The sequence below is a fragment of the Sinocyclocheilus grahami genome, unplaced genomic scaffold (genome assembly GCF_001515645.1).
Source record: "Sinocyclocheilus grahami isolate Dianchi unplaced genomic scaffold, SAMN03320097.WGS_v1.1 scaffold154.1, whole genome shotgun sequence".
Taxonomy (NCBI): domain Eukaryota; kingdom Metazoa; phylum Chordata; class Actinopteri; order Cypriniformes; family Cyprinidae; genus Sinocyclocheilus; species Sinocyclocheilus grahami.
Genome location: NW_015505333.1, coordinates 650,093 through 675,065, shown reverse-complemented (window position 1 = coordinate 675,065; position 24,973 = coordinate 650,093). Strand labels below are relative to the sequence as shown.

The 24,973-nt window shown below is 37.4% G+C and overlaps 3 protein-coding genes across 5 annotated transcripts in view; 2 read left to right on the top strand and 1 right to left on the bottom strand.

Moving 5' to 3' along the window:
* The first annotated feature begins 547 nt into the window (after positions 1-547).
* reep6 (receptor accessory protein 6) lies at positions 548-9,284 on the top strand. Its single transcript, XM_016282087.1, has 7 exons — positions 548-778; positions 2,941-3,034; positions 3,239-3,377; positions 8,245-8,413; positions 8,812-8,888; positions 9,010-9,033; positions 9,137-9,284. The coding sequence occupies exons 1-6, from the start codon at positions 652-654 to the stop codon at positions 9,028-9,030; spliced, it is 627 nt and encodes a 208-aa protein (XP_016137573.1). The 5' UTR covers positions 548-651; the 3' UTR covers positions 9,031-9,033; positions 9,137-9,284.
* A 1,054-nt stretch (positions 9,285-10,338) lies between these two features.
* Positions 10,339-13,594, top strand: cunh19orf25 (chromosome unknown C19orf25 homolog). 2 transcript variants are annotated; one of them, XM_016282114.1, is made up of 3 exons: positions 10,339-10,414; positions 10,540-10,682; positions 12,798-13,594. In XM_016282114.1, the coding sequence occupies exons 2-3, from the start codon at positions 10,541-10,543 to the stop codon at positions 12,980-12,982; spliced, it is 327 nt and encodes a 108-aa protein (XP_016137600.1). In that variant the 5' UTR covers positions 10,339-10,414; position 10,540; the 3' UTR covers positions 12,983-13,594. The 2 variants fall into 2 exon arrangements, with proteins under 2 accessions (XP_016137600.1, XP_016137599.1); XM_016282113.1 differs by having other exon boundaries at positions 10,339-10,434.
* A 1,913-nt stretch (positions 13,595-15,507) lies between these two features.
* The window catches only part of LOC107592552 (adenomatous polyposis coli protein 2-like), a 35,214-nt gene continuing 25,748 nt past the window's right edge, over positions 15,508-24,973 (bottom strand). For both annotated transcript variants that reach the window (XM_016282084.1, XM_016282085.1), the window contains exons 8-15: positions 24,671-24,760; positions 23,684-24,065; positions 23,220-23,318; positions 22,960-23,099; positions 22,173-22,250; positions 21,896-22,012; positions 21,529-21,743; positions 15,508-21,442 (exon numbers count right to left, since the gene is read on the bottom strand). In XM_016282084.1, the coding sequence (XP_016137570.1) occupies positions 15,862-21,442; positions 21,529-21,743; positions 21,896-22,012; positions 22,173-22,250; positions 22,960-23,099; positions 23,220-23,318; positions 23,684-24,065; positions 24,671-24,760 (6,702 nt within the window). In that variant the 3' untranslated portion in view covers positions 15,508-15,861. The remainder of the gene's footprint in view (positions 21,443-21,528; positions 21,744-21,895; positions 22,013-22,172; positions 22,251-22,959; positions 23,100-23,219; positions 23,319-23,683; positions 24,066-24,670; positions 24,761-24,973) is intronic.

Genomic DNA, 24,973 nt, shown 5'->3' with positions numbered 1-24,973 from the left:
ATGTGGGGGCGTGTTAGAACGAGCCGTTTTAGGGGGGCGTGGCTGACTCTTAACTTTGATAAAGAATATCTCTTTGGATTTGAGACTTTAGTCTTTGCAACTTTACAGATCTTCTTTATGCACCAAGAGCTTGTAACACTCCAAAGAGAAAGGAAAACTTGAAATCGCGTCATATGACCCCTTTAAATTCCAAACAACATACAGTAGGCACGCTATACAGAATTGAAAGATATAAACTCAGAATTGCCCGTTTTTATTTGCAATTCTGACTTTATAACACGGAACTGTGCGTTTATATCTTACAATTATGTGAAAAAAGTCCGAATTTTGAGATAAAAAGTCGCAATAACATTTTTTTTGTTTTTTTTATTTAGTGGCGGAAACGGGTAAACACATAACCGTAAGCGATAATCAAATTAAAGTAAACTAGAGTGGCCTAAATGCGTTTTAGTTGAATTTAAAGCGACAGAACATTTCCCTCATCTGAAAGTAGCAGAAGTAATCGGTCTCGCTGCTGTCAGTCAGTCAGTGTTGATCCTCCCTCAGACGCGACAGTCTGACAGTAAGCGGATTGAGTCTGTTCTGTCCGAGACCCGAGAGCCATACACCTGTGCTTCACTGCAGAACCTTACGCTTTCCTTTTAAGCCACGATGCTTGCCATATTTACAAAGCTCAAAGACCGCGTCGAGGCTTTTTTGAACGAGAAGAATATACTCACTGACTGTCTTAATAAAATCGAAGAAAAAACAGGCATCAAGAAACGTTATTTAGCGCTCGGTAAGTCCTAATTTTATATAAAGCCCTTTTCATGTTCTGCATAGTTGTGTGTGTGTGTGTGTGTGTTTTGCAAACAAAAAGTAGCCTACCCTTACTTATGCCGTTATCTGTAATATAATATATGTAATATAATATTATAATATAAAATGTAATATTAATGTAACAGGTGCTCAAGTCAGTCGAAGCTGCGTGTTATTGGCATGTGAAATAAATGACATATCATTACTAAAGACAAAGGATTTCTCTTCATGAAAAGAACAGAAAACTTATGCCGTTATCTGTAATATAATATATGTAATATAATATAATATATAATAATGTAATATTAATGTAACAGGTGCTCAAGTCAGTCGAAGCTGCGTGTTATTGGCATGTGAAATAAATGACATATCATTACTAAAGACAAAGGATTTCTCTTCATGAAAAGAACAGAAAAGAGAAATGAAAGAGCTGAAATGCAGGAATGAGTTTCTGAATAATGAGATTTGGTCTGACGTCAGTCCACCCCGTGACTTCCCTCAACATCTACATCTATATTGAATATTAGTGCTAAAGATGACTGCATTCGAGGGTTCATCCAAAAACAGTTACCCATGATTACCACTAGTACACACACTCAGGGGCGGATTTAGTGATTTGGGGGCCCCGGGCAAAATACAGGAATGGGGCCCTATACAATTTCACACATTTACAACCTTGAGGTTGCTTTCACTGCTGCTCGCTGCTGTCCCATAGTTGTGTCTAATCTTTTAGATTTTTCATGTACGTGTTATAAATAAAGGATTTCTTTAATGTTGTAAATCCCTTGTTCATATTTAAACAGGTTATAATAGTATTAGAGTAGGTTGGACACTAGGTGGTGCGTTGGGGTCATTTTCACTGTGCAATTGTCTGATTCTAAACTTTAAAATATACATTTATTTTGATTTATTTTAATTGCACTTTTAAATTAAACTGAAGGAAATTATAAATTGACATGCTTAAGGATTATTTCAACCAAACATGAAGTGTGCCTGTGTGGAAAGGGACTGTGCATGGTCCTTCTGGGGTCTTTCACAAAAACCAGTGAGCGCCGTTTAAAAAAATGTAAATAGGCCCTATATAATATGCACTGTTGCTTAGTATTACAATTTTAGCTTCAGATGCATGATATTTGTAGGGCCCTATGAAATCCATTTTATTTTTCCCAAATTAGCCTAAGTTTTATTTTTCCTAAATCTTTTTTTCTGTTTTAATTTTTCTGGATTCAGTTTTTTCTAGATGATTATATAAGATTTTGGAAAAAAACATGTCTAATTAATTAAAATCATGAACCTTGCTTAATTTAACAGCAATTTAGGCCTATTAAAAGTTGAACAAAAATGACATTCTTAGGGCCCAAATTCTTAACATTTTAACATTCCATTTGAATGGTTTAATCAAAAACATATCGAATTAATTGAATTCATCAAAACAACTTAATTTATTCATTTGTATACAATAATAGGGCCCTATGAAATTTTAATTTATTTACTTATTTTTTTAGAAATTCTGTGTTGTGTATTTTAATTTTTCTGGTAATCAAATGAAACAGCATCCACTTGTGCGTCTGCACTGAACGCGCATCTCGCATATAAAAAGCATTTTAGGGGGCCCTTGGCTTTTGGGGGCCCAAGGCGGTCGCCTACCTTTGCCTAATGGTTAAGTCCGCCTCTGCACACACTTGCATAACTACACACACAATACTGTTCAAAAGTTTGGGGACAGCAATTTTTCTCTTTTTTAAAGAAATGAATATTTTTACTCAGCAAAAATGCATGAATTTGTTCAAAAGTGACATTTATAATGTTAGAATGTTAGATTAAATAAATACTATTAGGGTATTATAATAACTAAATGTTAACAAATTCTATTATATAACTTTCTATTTATCTATTTATCATGAAAAAGGTATCAATTTCCACAAAAAAATATTAAACAGTACAATAATGTTTCTCAAGCAGCAAATCAGCATATTACAATGGTTTCTGAAAGATAATGTGACTGAAGACTGGAGTAATGATGCTGAAAATTCAGCTTTGCATCACAGGAATACATTACGTTTTACAATTCTACAGATTTCACATGTGGTTCTGCAGTTTGTTCAGTTGATTTAGAAGGATATTATGATTTTCTCCCGTCAGGTGCTGCTGGTGTGATTGGAGCGTATTTATTATTTGGATACGGCGCTTCTCTGCTCTGTAATCTGATTGGTTTTGTTTATCCTGCATATTACTCGTGAGTTATGTGCTTTTAAGGTTTTTCACAAATCAGCAGTTGCCGTAACCTACACTGAATCTTTATTATAGTGTATTTACTTTGTAAACTAGGGTAGTAAACTAGGGTATACCTAGTATACCAATACCTAGGTATAGTTTACCTAGTACCTAGTATACCTTAACTAGGGTATCTTTCATATTTTGTTCTGTTTACATTTTTTAGTATCAAAGCCATAGAAAGTCCTGATAAGGAGGATGACACACAATGGCTGACATACTGGGTGATCTACGGCTTCTTCAGCGTGGGTGAATTCTTCTCTGACATTTTTCTCCACTGGTTTCCTTTCTACTATGTATGTAAGGTAGGTAGAACAAGGCCATGCTTTCTCTGACTAACATCTGATGTAAAAGGTTCAATTATTACCAGCTTCTTTCTGCTAATTAGCACAAAGGTTCTGCTCCATCTAAGAGGAGAGGTTAAATAGATGTTTGGCACGCTGTTTAGTTTAGGACAGCTCTACTGTTGGTCTTTAGACATCTGCCAGTTTGTCCATATTAGAGGTCATGGGCGTATATTTGGTTTTAGCATTGGTTGTCTAATTAATTAAAATCATGAACCTTGCTTAATTTAACAGCAATTTAGGCCTATTAAAAGTTGAACAAAAATGACATTCTTAGGGCCCAAATTCTTAACATTTTAACATTCCATTTGAATGGTTTAATCAAAAACATATCGAATTAATTGAATTCATCAAAACAACTTAATTTATTCATTTGTATACAATAATAGGGCCCTATGAAATTTTAATTAATTTACTTTTTTTTTTTGAAATTCTGTGTTGTGTATTTTAATTTTTCTGGTAATCAAATGAAACAGCATCCACTTGTGCGTCTGCACTGAACGCGCATCTCGCATATAAAAAGCATTTTAGGGGGCCCTTGGCTTTTGGGGGCCCAAGGCGGTCGCCTACCTTTGCCTAATGGTTAAGTCCGCCTCTGCACATACTTGCATAACTACACACACAATACTGTTCAAAAGTTTGGGGACAGCAATTTTTCTCTTTTTTAAAGAAATGAATATTTTTACTCAGCAAAAATGCATGAATTTGTTCAAAAGTGACATTTATAATGTTAGATTTCCTTTTCAAATAAATACTATTAGGGTATTATAATAACTAAATGTTAACAAATTCTATTATATAACTTTCTATTTATCAAATAAATCTGAAAAAGGTATCAATTTCCACAAAAAAATATTAAACAGTACAATAATGTTTCTCAAGCAGCAAATCAGCATATTACAATGGTTTCTGAAAGATAATGTGACTGAAGACTGGAGTAATGATGCTGAAAATTCAGCTTTGCATCACAGGAATACATTACGTTTTACAATTCTACAGATTTCACATGTGGTTCTGCAGTTTGTTCAGTTGATTTAGAAGGATATTATGATTTTCTCCCGTCAGGTGCTGCTGGTGTGATTGGAGCGTATTTATTATTTGGATACGGCGCTTCTCTGCTCTGTAATCTGATTGGTTTTGTTTATCCTGCATATTACTCGTGAGTTATGTGCTTTTAAGGTTTTTCACAAATCAGCAGTTGCCGTAACCTACACTGAATCTTTATTATAGTGTATTTACTTTGTAAACTAGGGTAGTAAACTAGGGTATACCTAGTATACCAATACCTAGGTATAGTTTACCTAGTACCTAGTATACCTTAACTAGGGTATCTTTCATATTTTGTTCTGTTTACATTTTTTAGTATCAAAGCCATAGAAAGTCCTGATAAGGAGGATGACACACAATGGCTGACATACTGGGTGATCTACGGCTTCTTCAGCGTGGGTGAATTCTTCTCTGACATTTTTCTCCACTGGTTTCCTTTCTACTATGTATGTAAGGTAGGTAGAACAAGGCCATGCTTTCTCTGACTAACATCTGATGTAAAAGGTTCAATTATTACCAGCTTCTTTCTGCTAATTAGAACAAAGGTTCTGCTCCATCTAAGAGGAGAGGTTAAATAGATGTTTGGCACGCTGTTTAGTTTAGGACAGCTCTACTGTTGGTCTTTAGACATCTGCCAGTTTGTCCATATTAGAGGTCATGGGCGTATATTTGGTTTTAGCATTGGTAGTTTTAACATTGTTTAAAAAAATTATAACGCATTACAAGTAACGTGAGTTACATAATCAGATTACTTTTTTCAAGTAACTAGTAAAGTAACCCATTACTTTCTAATTTACAAGAGAATATCTGAGTTACTTTTTCAAATAAGTAACGCAAGTTATTTTTTTTCCCAATTTATTGATTGACAGCTCTCCTGTCCCCATGCTGAGAGAAATCAGATGTTACTGTAGTTCTAAAATAAATATGAATATGCGTTAATTCATCTCACTCACAAAAACAAAAACACACAGATTCAGTATTCCTCAAAATGAATAAAAATAATGCAACTCAGATTTTGATGCGAACCTGCAATGATTAAATGTTAAACAACACAAATATGCTTTATGTATTTAATCCCATTCTATTAACCAATGTCTTTGCTTCTGACCTTTGATGATGCAGTTCAAGCGTACTAATAAGCACAAATTACTCTAGACAAACATCTGACATTTATTGAACATACAAACATTTATTGCTGAAGTGTGTTGAAATGTCTTCTTCTGCATTCTACTGTACGGACGTAAATGTACTTTCCCTTCAGCCTGAGACTTATTCATTTCACTTTCGGTGTGAAAAGGCTTCTATATTTGCCAAAAATATAACTTTTTTATTTTAAAAACAAACAAGCAAGCCCAGTCTAGATTTGAAAAGTAACGCAAAAGTAACGTAACACATTACTTTCCATAAAAAGTAACTAAGTAACGCAATTAGTTACTTTTTTTATGGAGTAATGCAATATTATAATGCATTACTTTTAAAAGTAACTTTCCCCAACACTGTATATATATATATATATATGTGTGTGTGTGTGTGTGTGTGTGTGTGTGTGTATTATTGGAATTATCTGTTACCAGTCAGTGTTATTATTTTTAACTATAAAAAATATAATATATAATATACAATATATAATATTAGAGGGAAAGAATAAACTACAGATTTTACCTTGGCAACTAACACTAAATTACCAAACTGAAAAAGTAAATAAATAAATAAAAATGACGCTAAATAGAAATATTTCTTATTTGTTCTTAATAAGAAACAAAAACGAATGAAAAAAATGACAAAAGCCTGTAACAAAATGACTCAAACTTAATGAAAATAAATTCAAATAATTAATGAATGCTATAATAGTATATAAATAAAACATGTATCTGTGTTTTTGTGCTGTTTATTATATTATTTTAAACCTGGTTTTTAAAATTGTTATATACAAATATGATTTTATAAAATATTTTGTATGAAACATCCTGAGACTCTAAAATGTAAACTGTAAAAAATACATAATTTAAAGCTACACTATGTAACTTTTTCATGTTCAAAATTACAAAATGTAACCCTCCTGTTAAGTGCAAATTTCAATCATGTTTTAACGTTTGGGGTCAAATTGACCCCAAATATTTATATATATCAGTAAATTACTCAGATTGACGATAGCATTTATTTTTATTTACTTACCTACCCAATATTTTACATAAATTTTTAGGACAAAACATAACTTTTAGTTTTTTATATATTTTATTTATTTATTTAATTGCTTCATTTACATAGAAAAAAAAATTGTCCTCTAAATCACTCACATCATCCAAATATTGCCCTATTGGTGCGTTCAAGTCATGTCGGACAAAGTCGTTATTACGAGTGGGAAACTCGAAATTTTCTTTAAGCCCCGAGTTTCCGAGTTGGGGGGCGTGTCAATGAGAAACATGGCGGAATCGATGAATGCAACGTCTAGTTGATGGTACATTTTTTTTGATGAAGTTTTTATGCGATACAGATTAAAGCAGCTTCATAAATTACTTTTTTTAAATATTAGAAACGCAAAACACACCTGATGCGAATTCTTTGCTCTTCATTTTCTATAAGCAGAGTTAACAGACCCTTGTATTTTCTTGTAATTTATTAAAAGAAGGTACACCGCCATCTTGTGCCGACTAAACTGACTTGAACGCACCTGACGTCGTAATTACGACTTTTCAACTCATAAGTACGAACGTCCCAGGAGGACATGAACGCAGCATAACACCTCACTCACAGTGTATCTTGTGGTCATTTTTCTTTAGACAGAGAACGATGTCCCCACAAGAACAGTCAAACCTGATATTGTGGGGACATTTAGTTTAGTCCCCATGAGGAAAACAGCTTGTTTTTTTTGGAAATGTAAAAATGCAGAAGGTTTTATGTGAGGGATAGGGTTAAAGGAATGAAAATACAGTTAGTACAGTATAAAAATTATTATGTCTATGAAAAGTCACAATATAATATGGAAACAACAATACTTTTTGATAGAAGCTTGTAAAAATGTGTGTACGGTGTTTGTAAACACATTATTGTATGAAATAGTAGATAAAGGTATATGCAACTCTGAAAAGGACAAAAATTGTCCTTCATATGCAGTACAGTTATAGTAAAATGTAAATTAATGCCAAGGCATAAATGATATTTACTCATTAGATATTTTGTCATGAGAGGCAATAGAGGCCAGACATCACCAATTGGGTCAGATTGTGCACAGGCATTTTAAAAACTTTGTAAAACAAGATGTGCATGTTTATGAATTTGTAGCAAAAGTCAGAAAGATTCAAGGTTTAAAAATATAAATTTATTCATATTTTTTTGAGAGAAGCCAAAGTTGCTTTGGGGTCAATTTGACCCCAGACATCACAGGAGGGCTAAATTACTGAGTAGTTCATTATAAAACCATGTTCTTTTTGCTTTACCCTAAATCACTGTGGTAAGGCCTATAATAATTATTCACATTTTAGAGTTATTGGAACAGATTTAATAGGAAAATGTATACTTTCATCATTTGTCTGTGCAGTGTCACTATATGCAGTAGAAGTAAACTGAAGCCACAACAACTGAAACTCGAATCGAAAAGAGGTCGTTTGGCAAAAAGGGAAAGCGAGAGTATACCCGTAATAAAACACAAATAGTAACTGATAAACTTTTATAACTCTGCCGCTTTAGTCTCTTAACCTTGGTAGGGACAACTCTATGGTGTAGTGATGAATTCTCACGCCAGATAACCTTTCTTTCACTCCCTTGTCCATCTGGTGTTTAGTGCTTGTTCCTGTTGTGGTGCATGGCTCCGGTCTCCTGGAATGGTTCTCAGATTCTGTACAGGTATACGGTGCGGCCACTTTTCCTGAAGCATGAAGCCAGAGTAGACGAGATGGTCGGCGATATAAGCGGGAAGGCCATGTCCGCAGCTGAGAACGTCACCAGAGAGGGTACGCAAACACCTTTCTTTTCCAGAGTTTGTTTGCCAGTACACCTGATAATCAAATAACCAAATAGCCCGAAGCTAAGAAGATGTTAAAAGATTTCAGCAAGTAGACAAATACCGAGCTGAAGGTTGCATTCCAAATATAGGGACTGAGAAACAAAGCGATTTAGACAGATCAGTCCATCACCCAAACCCAGTGAATACATTATACGTAATATTTCTTTTAACAAGCATTTTGTTATTATAAATGTAATGAAGAATTGTTTATTCACGGTGCAGAACTTAGCTTCAGTTCCATAAGCCCTGACTGACGTCACCTCATTATTTGTATGAATGTAAATGCTCAAATATTTGTCAGATTTGTTGTCATCTGTTTAAGTTGGCACTTGTTCTATTGATCAGTTCTTCACACTCTGGTGAGAAACCGGACTATTGGCCCTGCTGAGCCTGAAGTCAAAAGACTGCCCAGTTCTGCTTTTGTATGTCAAAATATTGCTAATAAACCCACATTTGACAAGTCATACGGTTTTCTATTCTTTGATATTCTCCAAATTAATCTGTCTCTTTGTGCTGTCTCATCTTGCATGTGTCTGACTGCAGACTGAACCCACTGTTGATTAAACGGTACGTTTTCAGTGTGTGTGAGGCGGGAGGTATATGTTTTAATGTTTATATGTTTAAAAATATATATTAATTTTTTCGATCTTTCTACATACTGTATATACAGGTGGCTAAAGTGATCCGAGGATGACACCAACACACAAGAGATGCAGCGTCACGTTGAAGGCAGACTCAGACATGACACCTCAGTGAATCGATGCCTGATTTTTAGACAGCTATTGTCTGGAGTGGAGTTTTGGACTTTATAGTTTAATAATCTGGTGTCTGTGCTGTCTCATCTTGCATGTGTCTGACTGCAGACTGAACCCACTGTTGATTAAACGGTACGTTTTCAGTGTGTGTGAGGTATATGTTTTAATGTTTATATGTTTAAAAATATATATTAATTTTTTCGATCTTTCTACATACTGTATATACAGGTGGCTAAAGTGATCCGAGGATGACACCAACACACAAGAGATGCAGCGTCACGTTGAAGGCAGACTCAGACATGACACCTCAGTGAATCGATGCCTGATTTTTAGACAGCTATTGTCTGGAGTGGAGTTTTGGACTTTATAGTTTAATAATCTGGTGTATTTATTAATATGTCCTGATCACATCTATTTTTGGCAGTAATTCTTTGCTCACTGTTCATGTGAATTTGTCCAGATTGTTTAAGCATAGCTAAACTGTAGGAAATTCAACAGACAACATAGTTGTTGTTGTTTTTTTTTGGTAGTAATTTATGTTGTATTCATTGCATTTGTAATATTATTATTATAATAAAAAATGTAAGTCTTCAAAATTTCAATACAGTTTTGAAAAGATACTTTTCAATTTTCTCACGTACCACTGACATCACCAGCTTAAATCCTAAAACTGAATGAAATATATCCAACTGTCGAGTTTTTTTTGGATGAATTATGTTATAACATAACCATAACATAAACCATTTTCATTGTCACCATGCTCTTTTTTTTTTTTTTTTTTTTACTAAGATACACAAAAATAATTATGTGAGATATTGTGAAACTTCGAATTAATAATAGAAAAAAAGTAACAAATTAAACTATATTTTTATTTGCTAAAATATCTGATTCATAAAAGCACATCTATCAAACCGAAGTGTCCCAGTATGCAAAAAATTACAATCAACTCTAAAACCCATTTGATTGTAGACCAACTCTCATTTGATTTATTTCTAGTTGTGAGAGCATTATGGTTTCATTTGTAAGTCTGTGTTGCTATAAAGTGATCTCAGCTTGTGTATTCTGTACTGTACTGTTATAAATGTTTGCTGTTTTACTCCGAGTCGACAGATGGCGCCAGTCATCATCACCAAGATCTCGGTCACAATCGAAGAATCAGGCTCGGAGTCTGACGCGTCGGCGCTGTACTAAACGTAAACAGTCGACGTGTGAAATATGTTCAGTCGTTTACTAGCAGTGTTTGTTTCACAGTGTACAGTGTGTATCCCCGTCAGCCTCAACACTAATGCTTTATAAAGAGCGTGTCCTTGTTGTTCAGGATGAATTTTGGTTCCAAAAGCAAGAAGCGGATGGTTCTGCCGACCCGACCCGAACCGCCGACAGTGGAGCAGATCACGGAGGATGTGAACCGAGCCTATCCCAACGATCCGGTCTTCACCGTTTTACCCGATTCGGCGGAAGGTAGCGGACATAATATTGCAGCACTTTGACTTAAAACCACTTATCTATAAGACACCCGCTCTAGCAACGCAGTGAAATGAACATATCTGAAAAATAAGCCAGTTACTTTAAGTTTTCAGGCACTTAACATATAAAATGTCGCGAAAGCAGATGAACAATTGTAGCTACTATCATGTTTAACTAGTATAATATATGATTTATATACATACAGTGCCGTTCAAAAGTTTGTGATCAGTAAGAGTAGTCTCTTCTGCTCATCATGGCTGCATTTATATGATCAGAAACACAGGAGAAAACAGTAATATTATTGCAATTTAAAATAACGGGTTTCTGTTTTAATATATTTTAAAATGTAATTTATTTCTGTGATGCAAAGCTGATTTTTCATCATCATTCATGATTAAGCAGATAAACATCACATTTTCATTTTTGGGTGAACTGTCCCTTTAAGGCTGTAATGGCTTTTACAATCTGAACACATTTTTGACTTTGTAAATGATTACAGGAACAAACTGGGTATGATGCGTTAAATGATTGAGGGTCACACACTACACACTAGGTTCAAGTCTGTCCAAGCAGAAACATGACCCTTGTTGCCAGGAGAAACATGACAAAATGAAAAGAATGTGTGATCTAAAATCGGCTCAACATGTCTAACATGATTGTTATCCTCCAGTGGATATCAATGAATGGCATTACAAAAAAAAAAAACTGTCAACTGAATCTGTGCCAATCATACAGCACACAATTAGTTCTCTTCCAGCTATTTTATGTTTTTGACCAATTGGTGGCTAATTCTTATGAATTTGTATGATCCATACGTTAGTTGATAGCTCCACCTCACTGATAGTTAGGGCTGCAGCCTTACGCTTACCTTTTTTCTAAAAATCGTACGCTTTCTAACAAATCACATCATAAAAAGTAACATGAAAACAGCACAATTTTTGTCTCATGAGAAAGTGGTGTAGTGTATTCTAGCCATTATTGCGAGTTATCATTATTCGTGTCGGTCTCTAAATGAAACAACAAGTTTTGTACCATGCTTCATTTCTGGAATAACAGAGTTGTGCAAGAAAACACTGTGCACACTAATATATAATGAGGAGTGTAAAGAGAACATTTTGTCTCCATACAAACAAAGTGTTGTCCTTTTTCTAGTGTTGGTTGTTCACCTGTTGATGTTAATCCAATTCATCATTTCAATGGTAACTTGAAGTTCTGTTCTTTTGTGTTGTGTTAGTTCACCTGATCATGTTAGTCTCATACAGTTAGAATGTGTTTGTTTTTTAAGTTGCTGTTTTTGATACTCGTTTCTATTTTTACATAACAGTTGAGTAAGTAATGAATTAATGCTGGATCTGTTTTATCGAATATAGCATTGCTACTGTTAGCAGTGTTGGACATGGGGTTTTAGCTAGTGTGGCTGCACCTAAACAGTGTTTTATGGGGGTAGAATTGTTGCTTAATTCGAAATAAATAGATTATGATCCACAAATAAATAGAATGAGATCCACAAATAAATGTTAAGTTCTTAAAGTTTCACAAACATTAATTAAATTCACAAATAAATAAAATGAGATTTGCAACTAAAACACATTCACAAATATATATTTATGACACAATCACAACTTTGCCTGGCATTTATTTGTGAATCGCGTCCTGTGCATTTGTAGATAGCTGCACGCATTTGTGAATCGCGTCCTGTGCATTTGTAGATAGCTGCTAAGTAATGAATTAATGCTGGATCTGTTTTATCGAATATAGCATTGCTACTGTTAGCAGTGTTGGACATGGGGTTTTAGCTAGTGTGGCTGCACCTAAACAGTGTTTTATGGGGGTAGAATTGTTGCTTAATTCGAAATAAATAGATTATGATCCACAAATAAATAGAATGAGATCCACAAATAAATGTTAAGTTCTTAAAGTTTCACAAACATTAATTAAATTCACAAATAAATAAAATGAGATTTGCAACTAAAACACATTCACAAATATATATTTATGACACAATCACAACTTTGCCTGGCATTTATTTGTGAATCGCGTCCTGTGCATTTGTAGATAGCTGCTCGCATTTGTGAATCGCGTCGGTGATATTTGGCCTTGATCTTTCAGATCTGAAAGCCAGTTCCAGCAACAGCGAAGTGGAGGTGAGATACCTGCAGAGCAGACGCTACGTGGAGCTGCATGAGCGATTGCAAGAAGAACGTGGCAGTCTGGCACGGCGGAGAGATGAGCTGCGTGCGGCTGGAGAGTCTTTGGAGCGCTGCGTGATGGAAGTGAAGAGGAGCGCGCTGTGACGACTCGCATGTATCTTTTGAACTTGAGATTTGCTCATTCAGTTGCTGATGACTGAGCATGGCACTTGATTTCCATGGAAGAGCCTTTCCTCTTGCTAAGCTGCTGTTAGCATTTAGGTTCAGTGTCATCATAGTAACTCTTTAAATGTGCCACTTGGACACTTTTGACATTTTGATGCTGAAATTCATCAGTTCTTTTTGTTTGTGATATTCCTGGCTGATTTGTTTGTTCAATCTACTTTTTCAATGTGTTGTGTGTGTTCAGTACTGTATAAGTGCAGTCCATTCCATAAATTGTGCAGTCTCAATGTATTTTTCATTATTTAATGTAATTTACATCTAATTTTCACAATCCAAGCTTCTTGAGTTTATTGATGACTGGAATATTTCAGTATATTCTTCACAGCTCATTTTAATTTGTATTAAATGGAGTTAAATAGCCTGATTAAGGTTCATTGTCCATGCAAAAATCCTTAATTTTAAAATGTAAAGATCTCTGGTATTAGTGCATTGGTTCTCAAGCTGTGTGGTCCATTATTGGCCGGTAAAAAACTCAAAGCAGTAGCACCAAATCCGAATTCATTAACTTATTAATAAACTCAATGAATTAACTGATTGTGTCAAATTTGTGTTTCTGTTGTCTCACTTAACATGGCAAAGAACTTTCAACTTTTTAATTACTGAACATAAATGTAATTTAGGTTTATGAGTTAAAAGCAGCATTATTTAATAACAAAAAGATGTAAGAACAAAAGAGCACACTGGCAAACTTGGCTTAAAAGCAAGGCTATTTTATGATATAGGGTCAGGATAATTTAAACACTACTTGTTGTGGTTTCCCTCAGATAAGGGGTGATAGGTGGTCTGCCAGATAAAACAGTTTGTGAGCCGTTGCAAAGGTTGACTAAAATGCTTGTGTTTAAGTATTTTATATTCTAACAGTTATGAAACTATGCTAGATGTTAAGTTTTGTGAAGGTGGAGGACTGTTAGGGAACCTTTGGGCTCTTGTGTGCATCATTATGAAAACAGACTGTGTTTATGATAACTACAGTGGTTTTCACATTGAAATTGTGTATGGCACACAACACTGACTGTAAAATATGTATTATAGGTATGGGTGTGGCATATTTTGAGTTTTAATATTTAGGATAGGGTCATTGGGCTAGCTTGGAGCTGGTTTTGATTGGCTGTTGGCCTACATCTACCATTGAATAAATTACTTCCACTCAGATAAATAATGTAAGGACACAGGTTTTATGAGAATGTTTATTTGAGGACCCCCTAACCCCTGGCCTTAACTGTTAATCTACACCACAATTTTTTCATCAACATTCTGAACCCAATTCATGTTTTGACAAGACCTCTCAAATACGCATACATTTTCCCTTTATGTCAATTTGAATTTAGCATTGCATCATATTGCTTAATCCTTATAACCACTGTTAGGGGTCATTACACATTACACGGAGCTGTGTTACTGGTCAATTTCAATATCTTCAGAGAAAGTTTAAAATGAACTCTTTAATGTGGGAACACCAGTTGGTATCGGCACTCACAGCACATCTGAAATAAATTGTAGTTTTTTTCATCATTCTCATAATTTGGGCTGATGTGGCATCAATGATTTTACTTTTAAGAGAGAAAGCATGGTTTCTGGCTAAAGGAGACAAATTGAGTGAAGCTGCTATATTACAGTTAAAACTAAGCCCATGTAAATACTGCACCTCACCAAATAAGACAAACACTTTTTGTGCTGGCTAATTGGCCATAATCAAAACTACACTGATCATATGTCTACAATATTTGCTTGTATAGCTGCAGTTTTGGCAATAGGCTTTGGTTGAATGCAAGCCAGTCTGTTAGAATTCAGCCCAACTGACTGTAAATGGCAAGTATTTATCTCAATCCACAGAGTTGCTACTCATTAGCTTGCTTTTAAATACGTAAAGCATAACGTGACTCTATACAAAATGACATTATGAAAGCATTCAGTAAGCAGGAGTATGTACAGCCACTTAATTGTATTACATACACTCAACAATTACAACAATCTTATATTCAAAAATGCAAATGTGTGGGTAGAGATTCATGGTTGTACTTACAGACTGTCATTTTCAATAAAACAAAAACAGCAAAGTCAACATCACGTGTTAACAGTGGATAAGTGAGTATTTAGCATGCTATTTGAAGCAATGGCAGGATTACATTTTGCCTTCTGGGAAGCATTAGACTACAGTTGTATATCAGTATTTACAATATTACCACTAAATATCCATGACGATTACATAGACATTTTGTGCAGATTTGACCTATTGTAGCTATATTTTCCTGCAGTAATAATAAGTGAAGGCAATAGGCTGTTTAACCTGTCTGTGTGGCATAAAGGCATGTGCATACAGGTACATGATTCTCATGTGAGAGTACAACAGTCTTTTCCGGGTTGCAGGTGGCACATGGACTTTTAAAGTATTTGTCACTGTTTTTCGAAGAATAGTTTGCATATTGTTCTAAATGTGGGCCATAATTTTTATCAGTGGATACACTCTGAGATAGTCTTTGTCATGTGTGATTAATTGTCCAAGTAGCACAAGCATTGATTAATATCACTGTACAAAAATATATAAAAAAATGGTGCGGTTAGGTTAATATTGTGAATCCAGTGAGATTCTATAAGTACATGGGCAATTGTTCAAATCCAGATTGTTTTTTTTTTTCTTTTTTTTTTAAATGGGTAAAACTTCTGATGCAATCCATGGCAAGCATACAACTCATTACATGTCCGAGGTAAAGATAATCATATCCATTACCACCTGAGTTTTTACCGCATCAGGAGCATAGTACTTCGTCAAGATTGGAACTATGGACAGATTACAGATTTTATGCTTCATGTTTTTCCCTTGTCTTCTCTGACATTGGCTGTGCTTGACCATGTGTCTGTGGAGAGCAGCAGACCATGGGGCTGGGGATGTAGTTGAAAGGAGTAACCCTGACAGCTTTACTAGGTGAGCTCTGTCGGAAATGGCCAACACCACCACTGTGGGTACTTTCCACAGACTGAAAGGTGGAGGTTGACGCTGTGCTGTAGGTTTTTAGAGATCCATCCGAATCCCCATCTTGGATGGTATTCCCAAAGGCCATGCTTATTTTCCTGGGGAGGGCCATCTTTGTGGCCTCGTCTGTAATGCTAAGAACTTTTTCAATTGTGGGAGAGGTGCTTGAATTAGTTTTGTTGGCCGAGTAGTCCTCAGTTTGAACAATTGCATCACTTGTTTTCCGTGATGCTAGAGTAATAGTAGGCAGTTTTCCTGGTAGTGGTGGTGGCATCTGTTTGGTGCCCTCTGGTGAAGGCAACAGAGGCAGTGCAGTGGGTGGAAGGGTGCTCTTTAATATCTGGGGAACGTCCTCATCACGAATCCTTCGCCAGGTCACTCTGTCAGAGTTACGTGATCCTGCTCTCTGTTGCCTCTGATTTGTGTTCCTTTCACTTTTAACTTGTCCACTTGAGTCAGAGGATGAAGAGCGTAGAGAGGAGCGGCTGGTGACACGACTCAAGACATTTATGCTTGGTGAGGAGGAATATCTTTTGATGGTATCCTCCCTCTTTTCTCTTGGCTTTGGACCGGGTGTATTTCTTTGTGAGACCCTGCAAGGACTTTCTGAGCTTGTTCGTCTAGCTGGACGTTTTACAGTGACGTCCCTATCAATGGAGGTGGCTGTTGATGGAGCCATGCCCTGCCTGATTACCCCCTGTTCCTGCACTCGTCTTTGTCCTTGAGTCACAGGCATTCTTGTCGGACCTTGAACTGCTTCCTTTAGCTCCTGACAACGAGAAGAACATAAGAAAACTGCTGGGGCCCCTGGAACTGCTCTTCGGGGTGAGGCATGCTGTGATGTTGGGACAGAACGTGAAGCAGCGTCACGTCTTAAGACTTTTGAGGACTCTTTGATGAAAGTCAGTTGTCTGAGAAAACCATTATGATCTGATTCACCACTAATTGAATGAGCGGATGTCATACGAACCAAATCCATTCGATTTGCTGGTAGGATTCTTTTCCCTGACATCTGCGTATTTTGTCTGCTGATGTTAGTGGGCTGGTTGGTTACTAAAGGTGAAATGTTTCTTGTTTGCCTTGATGGATTCTGCATGAAGGGTATTCTGACAGGGGATTTCTGTGTTTTCCTGTCTACAGGAGATTTTGAGTTCTGATTGATGTTTGAAGTGCTTCCTCTTTTGTCCGGTGGACTGCATGGTGCTGATGCCACCTTCTCTGGACCTTGTTTAATGGTTTGGGTTGGGGAGGTTACTTTTTTCTGAGGATGCCTGGAAGGTGTTGAACTTTGAGATGATCCTGAAGATGAGCTCTTTGGTATCCTGGCAGGTGGTGTTGAGCTTCTTTTGGGCAATGACAACTGAGTGGAATCCATGGGGTGGCCCAGTCTGTGAAGGCTTCTTGACCTGTGTTGAGCTAGATTTGGATTTTTAGGGGCATCTGATTTCTGTATCACTTTTTTAGGTGGTGGTCTTTGAGAGAGGGTTGTCTCCTTCTTGGGTGTGTATATCACTGTTCTACCCCTGAAGACCACAGGAAAGTTTGGAACGGGTTTACGAGGGGCAAAATCAAGTGGTTTATTAGCCTTTTTGTCATCTTTGTATACCTTCTTCTCTTTAGGAGTAAAGCTTGAACCAGACATAAATGACAGAACTGATTCAGACTCTGATGAGGGTTCTTGGGACTTTGAAGCCTGTAACTTGGTAATGATTGTATTAGCTCCTTCTTGTATTGCTCTCCATTCAACACTATTGAGATCAGAGTCTTTGTCTGATGCCATTTCATCAGAATCTAGGTCATTTTCAGGGCTCCACTCTGTTGCTTTCTGAAGAGTAGCTTTCTGTTTGTGCTTTTTCTCAGCTTTCTTTTTTCTGGCAGCCTGCTTTTTCTTGTGTTGAGGCATTGCAGATGTTATGCATTTTATCAAAAGATCATCTTCTGAATCCATGCTGACTGAGCTTGGCGAGCTTGTCTCTTCAAACTGTTTGTGTTCTTGCTGTGATTTTGGAGGGCACATGGGTTTGGATGTTAAATTATGTTTATTCCGTATCCACGTATGCTGAGGTTTTTCATGATGTTCCTCAAATTCTGCGTCACTCAAAGAGCTAAGGGAGGAACTCAAAGAGTAACATGGAGGTGCTTCTTCTAAAATTAGATTTTGCTTGATTCTGTGAAAACCCTTTTGGCGGGACTGGTAACTGTTGACTTGATCTTGTATATTAGAATTACGCATTACATTAGTCTTGCTTGATTCATAATGTTTTTTCTGTCCCGTCCTAATCATCAGTCCATCCTGTATGTCCATGTTATGGCAGATGGCCACTTCTGTAGTTGTTGGGTGATGCCTAGAGTGAAAGCCTAATGTGTTTTCCTGTGCATGACTCAGAGAGCAGGTTTTCTGACTTTGGTACGCCTCTGTGTTTTGTTTTCTTATAGGAATATTTAAATGTGGCATGCTTTTTGACAGATTCTGTCCTTGCTTTTGGATTTGTCGAACTGGAGACTGGCTTTGAATCCTTTGCTGGGCCACTTTTGCTGTCATCTCTTTACTCTGTATAAGTAATCTCTGAGTGGGTACCATATGTCTGATTGTTTTGTTCAATTGATTTGTGACTATGTGAGACTGACATGTCATTTTAGTTGGTTTGTGGAAGCGGGAGAACATGCGCAGGTCTTCAATTCTCTTTGCCTCAATATTAACCAGCTCTTGTGTCTCTTTGTTTCTTCGCCAGTCTTTTATTTCTTTAGTTCTGAGTGGATATTGGAGAGTTTCATCGCTCAAGGAAGTGGTGCTTGAGAAATTGATGGGCGTACCTTCAGCAGAGTCAGTGTAAGAGGAATCATCATGATAGATTTCTTTTGAAGACATTCCAAACTTTTGTCCAGTACACATGTGGTTGTTTTTATTCTGCAGCACCATATACACTGGTAACTGTACAGATTTTCGAGTCTGCATGTTGAGAACTTGGTTTGAGAGGTTGGGCATCACAGTTGGCCTTACCTTCTTAAACCTGGAAGGCATGGCAGAATTAATGCACTCTTTCAGAATTTCTATGTCATCATCTGAGTTGCCTTCACTATACTGGTCTTGGTCATCCATGTCCTCTTCTTTTTCAGAATCCTCTGGATCATTGTCTTGCTGGTTAAGCAAAGGAGTAAGTTTGAGCTCCACATCTTTCTGCACATAGTGTTCATGGAGAGGGAGGGCACTCAGACTAGAGGCACATGAGAAATTCTCAACTGGTTTTTCCACAGTGAAATATATCATTGTGTCCAAATCTGGAGGTAGGTTAAACCTTTCTTTAAAGTCTGCAATTTCCATAAATTTGCGCAAACTGTTCTCCCACTGGCTTCCTACACCACTAAGATTCTGTGTCTCTGGTCCACTCGATTCTGCACAGCATGGAGTTTTGCTGCGACTCGGAGGCATTGTTTGTCCTGGGCTGTCTGGTAAGTCACTGGGGCTAACAGTACCACTTATCATTTCACTACATGGATCACTCTGAATAGAGCTGGCAATTGAAGGAGATTCAAAGCTGCCAAGTGAACTTACTGAACTACAGCGGCTCATTACGAGAGGCGTTTCGTGAATGTAGTTTTCTGAAGAGCTGGATGGTGTCCTGTCCTCAAGAATTACTGGAGACACTCCTCTAAGGAACTTCTTCTCATTTTTGATTGTACTAGGGATCTCAGTTGGATCAGAGCTGCTGATTTTCTGATCAGTTAATAATAATTGACTGTCACTCAAGTCATCAAGTGTCTCATCCTCTTCATCTTTTCTCTCAACATTCACATCTTCCACCTCTATGATTTCTAATGAGGAGTCACTCTCTAGCTCATTTTCAGTCTGACTCTGTCCATCGAGAGCTCCATCCCCAGAAGACAGAGAAGACAGAGAACTGCAGCGAGAGAAGCATATTGGAGTATTCTCTACAGAATACTTCTGAGGGGTCTCCAGCTGTCCTATTGTGGGGCTTCTTGCAGAGCATATTGGGGGAAACTTGCTAATACTACCTCCAGTCATCACTGTTGGAACCCAAGCTTGCCTGCGCATTGCTTGAGCTGCCTGAACATTGATTGCAGTTTTTGCAACACCAAACTTGGCGACACTCTGGATCAGAGGAACATGCTGATAGGAGGGAGACAACTTGACAGTTGGTATACTAGCATCTGAAGACACCTTGGTTGATACAGTTGCAGGTGTTGATATAAAAGGTTCTTGGCTCTTCTCTGTATCAGTGGAACCTGAATCAGGCAAAATAGCATCTTTGTTTGTCTCAAAATCTCTTTCAGGGATCTCATTTTGACACATGACTCTTGAAATATGTACACCACTGTTCACTGGTTCCTCATGAGCTACCTTAAGGTCAAGTTTATTTGGACGTCGTTGTTCTGTTGGTTTTGCAGAGGTATGAGTCTGGTTCTGACTGCCACAATAGCCATCGCTGGTGCTGCCACTGTTAAGACTGTCATTGGATAAACTCGAGTTGGCTGTTTTAAGACACAAGAAGGCATGTGCTCTGCTGAGACGCTCTTTAGGTGAAAAAGAGCTGGTGTCAGAAAGATGACAAGGGGAACAGGAAATGGCTCGTCCCTCGTGAAGCTCATCTGGCCCATAATTCCAATCCACAAAATGATCTTCTGAGCTGAGGCTGAAGCTGTCCTCTGAGGAGGTATGCATGGTAATGTCTTCTACCAGTTTGTCAATTTTAGCCACTGTGTTGGTGATCTTCTTGGCTAATTTCTCAGCTGCCACAGTCACTTCATCATCAGGGGGTTGTGACCTTTTATTTTCAGTTTGAAAGGTTTCAACGTCTTGCTCAGGCTCCCCCTCTCGCTTACGGGGCTGAGTATTAAGGAAGTTAGAATTGTTCAAGAACATGGAGAGCATGGAGAAGGTTCCAGTGTCCAAGCTGGTTGATACATTAGGTGCCTCGTCATCATCAAAACAACCAGAATCTGAGGCGTAGTCTTTTGCTAGGCTCTCAATGTGCCTCAGTGGTTTGTTTATACTTTGATGTTTGAAACTTCGCTTCTCGATTGAATCAAATGTTTCTGCCAGATGCTTCGCATCTAACTCAGCCTCTAATGCTTTCTGCTTCCTCATGTAGAGGGATGGCATGCAGGATCCTGGGGATATAACAGCAGTATCTTTATATTTAAGTGGACGATTTGTGAGGAGGTTTCGCAGAGCTGCAGCACTTCCCATGGCTATCATTTTGTGCTTCGAGTGGATGAGATTGCGCAGCATGCTTACAGCTCCAAGATCCCACAGCAATTCCTGGTCCTTTGGACTTCGTGCAGACAGGTTCCAGAGGGTTCCACATGCATTACTCACAATGGTCAGACTGTGAGATCGCAAGTGCTGCAGCAGAGTCTGAAGGCAGTTATGATCCCTGAGGATTTGCCTGAATTAGGAAAACAGGAAGAATGTAGGTGATGTCATTGACACTTTAACCTCTGCTTAATTTGTGAATGTGAATAAACATGATACCTGTAATCGTCTCGGGTAGCAATAAGGCTGGACACATTACGCAGGATACCTCCACCACTCTCAATAATGGCCAGTGAGTTGGTTTGGCATCGATAAGTCAAAGTGCTAACCAAAAAGCCAAGAGAACTATCAACAGAGCAAATTGCCACCTTATTCTCAGTGCTGTGTGCTGACAGGTTCCACAGTGCACTGAGCACACTCTTTAAAGTGGACTCCTGTGGGGAAGACCAGACCATATAAAATGACTTATCATATAAAATTACTGAGTGGTATTGGAGCACAAATGTCACCAATTTAATGGGTAAATCACTCATATTCAGATTTATTGAATGTAAGAAATGGATATAATAGAAATGTATGATTGTACCTTTGTAGCCTGCAGTGCACAAGTCATAAGTGCTGACACACTGCCAACATCTCTCAAAGCCCTCTTGCTGTTGATATCAGCACGCCATGACAAGTTTCTCAGTATACTTGACACAACCTAAAAGCAATGACAGATCATAGAGCTGTTGTGGGCCAAATAATTACAAATGAGAGTAGCAAAATATATATATAATTAAATGAGCTGTTGCATAATATTTGTCGTACTAAAAGTTCATAAAGGAGTGATGGTTTGCTCTATGGAAAAGTAGCTTATGTACCTGCTGTAATTCCTCGCTATCCGATGCAAGCTGTGCAACAATGGCTTGAAGACAGTTTTTCTTTGAGCAAAGAGTAGCCTGATAAAGTTATTAAAGAGCATTCTGTCAACATCACTGATTACATTATAGTAAAGAAATGAGATGACTGTACAAATAAAAATGTTGTTTAAAGGTGCAGTAGGAGATCTCGAAAAATGCTAACTTTAGCCTGATAGCACTGAAAGCGAACATCCCACCTTCCCTACAAATCGCCGTCCAAAGCCACGCCCCCTGAACGCATATATGCTCACAGACCAGATGACCAGAGACAACCTTACTACAATACATCATGTCTCATTCACTGGTGAGAAAACTTTATAGCACAGTTAGTAAAAGTTCTACAATACCAGGAAGGAAGGTGAGGTTGTTGATGTTTGCCTGCCATTCTCGCTCTGTCTGCACAGCGTACGTGAACACGCTGATGACGTATCCTGTCTGCGCGAACAGGGTGCGCAGAGGTATGCAGATACACATGTTGACAAGCATGTAGGAAAGCCAATCAAAACACTCGGACCGAGCGTTTTGATTGGACGAACATTTCTTGGTCTACGCCTTCCACAGAATATATAAATACATATAAATACATTTAGACCACTTAACTTAATGATTGCTATCGAGATGTGAAGAGACTTTCAACCAGCATAACAAAAAATGTTTCTGAAGACAATCACCTATTGCACCTTTAACAACGCAATGTTTTTCATTTTTATGCGATTCCACACTTGTATGCAATAATTTGAAAATGTACCTTATTTACAACATCTCCATATGTAAGATTAGTGAGTGCCATTCCTGCGTAACGCCTGAGGGCCATATTGATTGGCTCATTTTGCATGCCATACATTTCTTGATCCAGCTGCATTAGCTCTGCAATGGCTTGCAGGCCCCCTAAAAGATGCACAAATAAGCTTCTTCACTGTGTTTTTACCTCACTGTAAATGTGCTTATTTGCAACCACAGCATACTCTATTGCTCTTTGGTCTGTTTAGAGACACTGTATTCATGTACCTAGTTCATTCATCGCCCTGCGGTACTCTTCCTCAAAAGATAACTTCATTATTGCACACAAGGCCTGGCACATCTGGGGATCTACTGGCTCAGGGATTTCTGTGGATATCAAAGTAAATGTATACTTATATTAATTATTTTATATTATGGGAACAGTATGTATGACAATATTAATGAAATAGTATGAAAATATATTTAAATTAATAAATAAAAAACTAAAAATCAAAATCACCATATTGAACCACCCTAGTTCATCCGATACTCAAAGTAAGTACTTATAAGAAAGTACTCTGATACTTATAAGTAAAGTGCTTACACTATTTGTAACTTATGTGCATAAGCTTTGTCTTTTTGTTTGGAACTTGACATACTGTACACAAACCAAAGAATATGATTATTCATAACAAATGAATGGCAATTCTCACAGTCTATAACACACTGACTATAACTTAACCAGGGCTCACCTGTGGTTTTGGCACCACCAGATGAGGGGATACTTAAATGGTTCTCAATCCAGTCCCAGCCATTCTCGCAGTGTGAGCGGATCTGCTCTAGCACATGAAGAACTCTCATCTCGCGTCGTGCTTGGCCCTCATCTGGCTGTGAGTATACGATGTTGTGCAGGGCAGAACTAGCTCTGGAACGGGCTTCTCGACTATAGCCTCCTGTCCCAGCTGCCTCCCCAGTGCCACCCTCATGTAGTATTTGCACAAGCAGTGGGACACAACCAGACTTACGCATGGCAATGCAGCTTTCCTGTGAGCTTGACATTGTCAGAAGGGTGCGGGACATCTCCTCTCGATCTCTAGAGGCCAGCATGGACAGCAGCCAAAACACCATTTCCACCTGCAACCCAAACACAATATAACTATAGCTGACATACACTGTACTGTCTTAGAGTTCATTATTGAACTATTGTTTTTGATTAATGTATGTTAAACCTAAAACAATATGAATACTGCATATAAGGTCAGAAATTAAATGTCGTAAATTTAACATAGGGACTTGACAGTTATGATATTTTGTGTCTTATTTACAGTTAGTTCCTTTTATTTGATGTTGATTTTAAAGGAAACCATCAATTTGTTCTCCCAACTGCTTGTTTTATGCAGGGTTGAAGAGATGCTGGAGCCTATTTCAGCATCTTAGGCCAAAAGAAGGAAATATCCTGGACAGACGGTCAGTCCATCACAGTGCTGTACAGGCAACCATAATTGTTCAAATGTATTTGAATGTATTTATTAAAATATAGTATGAAGTACAAATAGATAGACTGCAGTGTTTACAGAAAGACAAATATTGGCCCTTAGTATATAGTTAAATTCTAACATGATCTGTAAGCTTCCTAATGAATTTTTAATCTCGAAATATCATTGTATGTAACCACATAACATTTAGGAATACTGACAAACTAACAACAACAACAACAACAAAAAAGACAATGTTCTTACTTTGCTCCCTGCTTCTCCAGGGGCCTCCAAAGTACCCGCATTTGCGGTATCCATGTCAGGCACAGATGCTTTGGAGAGGCACTCGGTGCTCTGTGAACACAGATGGTATGATTTATTATTTGTTCTTATTTGGTACAGTAGGTACTTGGAAATTTGGTTTGTATGTCTGACTTAACACATTAATATTTATTAAAGCAGCAAAGTACTGTAAATCGGTGCTGTATTAAGACTGATCCACACATATTGAGAGGGTATATATTCTTCAAAATGAAAAAAAATTTAAGAACTCTGTGGCTGTCAAAC

What these genes read in the sequence shown, in the direction of transcription:
- cunh19orf25 (XM_016282114.1), top strand. Translation starts at nt 10,541, where the DNA reads ATGAATTTTGGTTCCAAAAGCAAGAAGCGGATGGTTCTGCCGACCCGA. An exon ending in TTTACCCGATTCGGCGGAAG is followed by an intron (nt 10,683 to 12,797) that starts GTAGCGGACATA and finishes TTGATCTTTCAG; the next exon opens with ATCTGAAAGCCAGTTCCAGC.
- reep6 (XM_016282087.1), top strand. Translation starts at nt 652, where the DNA reads ATGCTTGCCATATTTACAAAGCTCAAAGACCGCGTCGAGGCTTTTTTG. An exon ending in GTTTATCCTGCATATTACTC is followed by an intron (nt 3,035 to 3,238) that starts GTGAGTTATGTG and finishes TACATTTTTTAG; the next exon opens with TATCAAAGCCATAGAAAGTC. An exon ending in CTTTCTACTATGTATGTAAG is followed by an intron (nt 3,378 to 8,244) that starts GTAGGTAGAACA and finishes TCTGGTGTTTAG; the next exon opens with TGCTTGTTCCTGTTGTGGTG.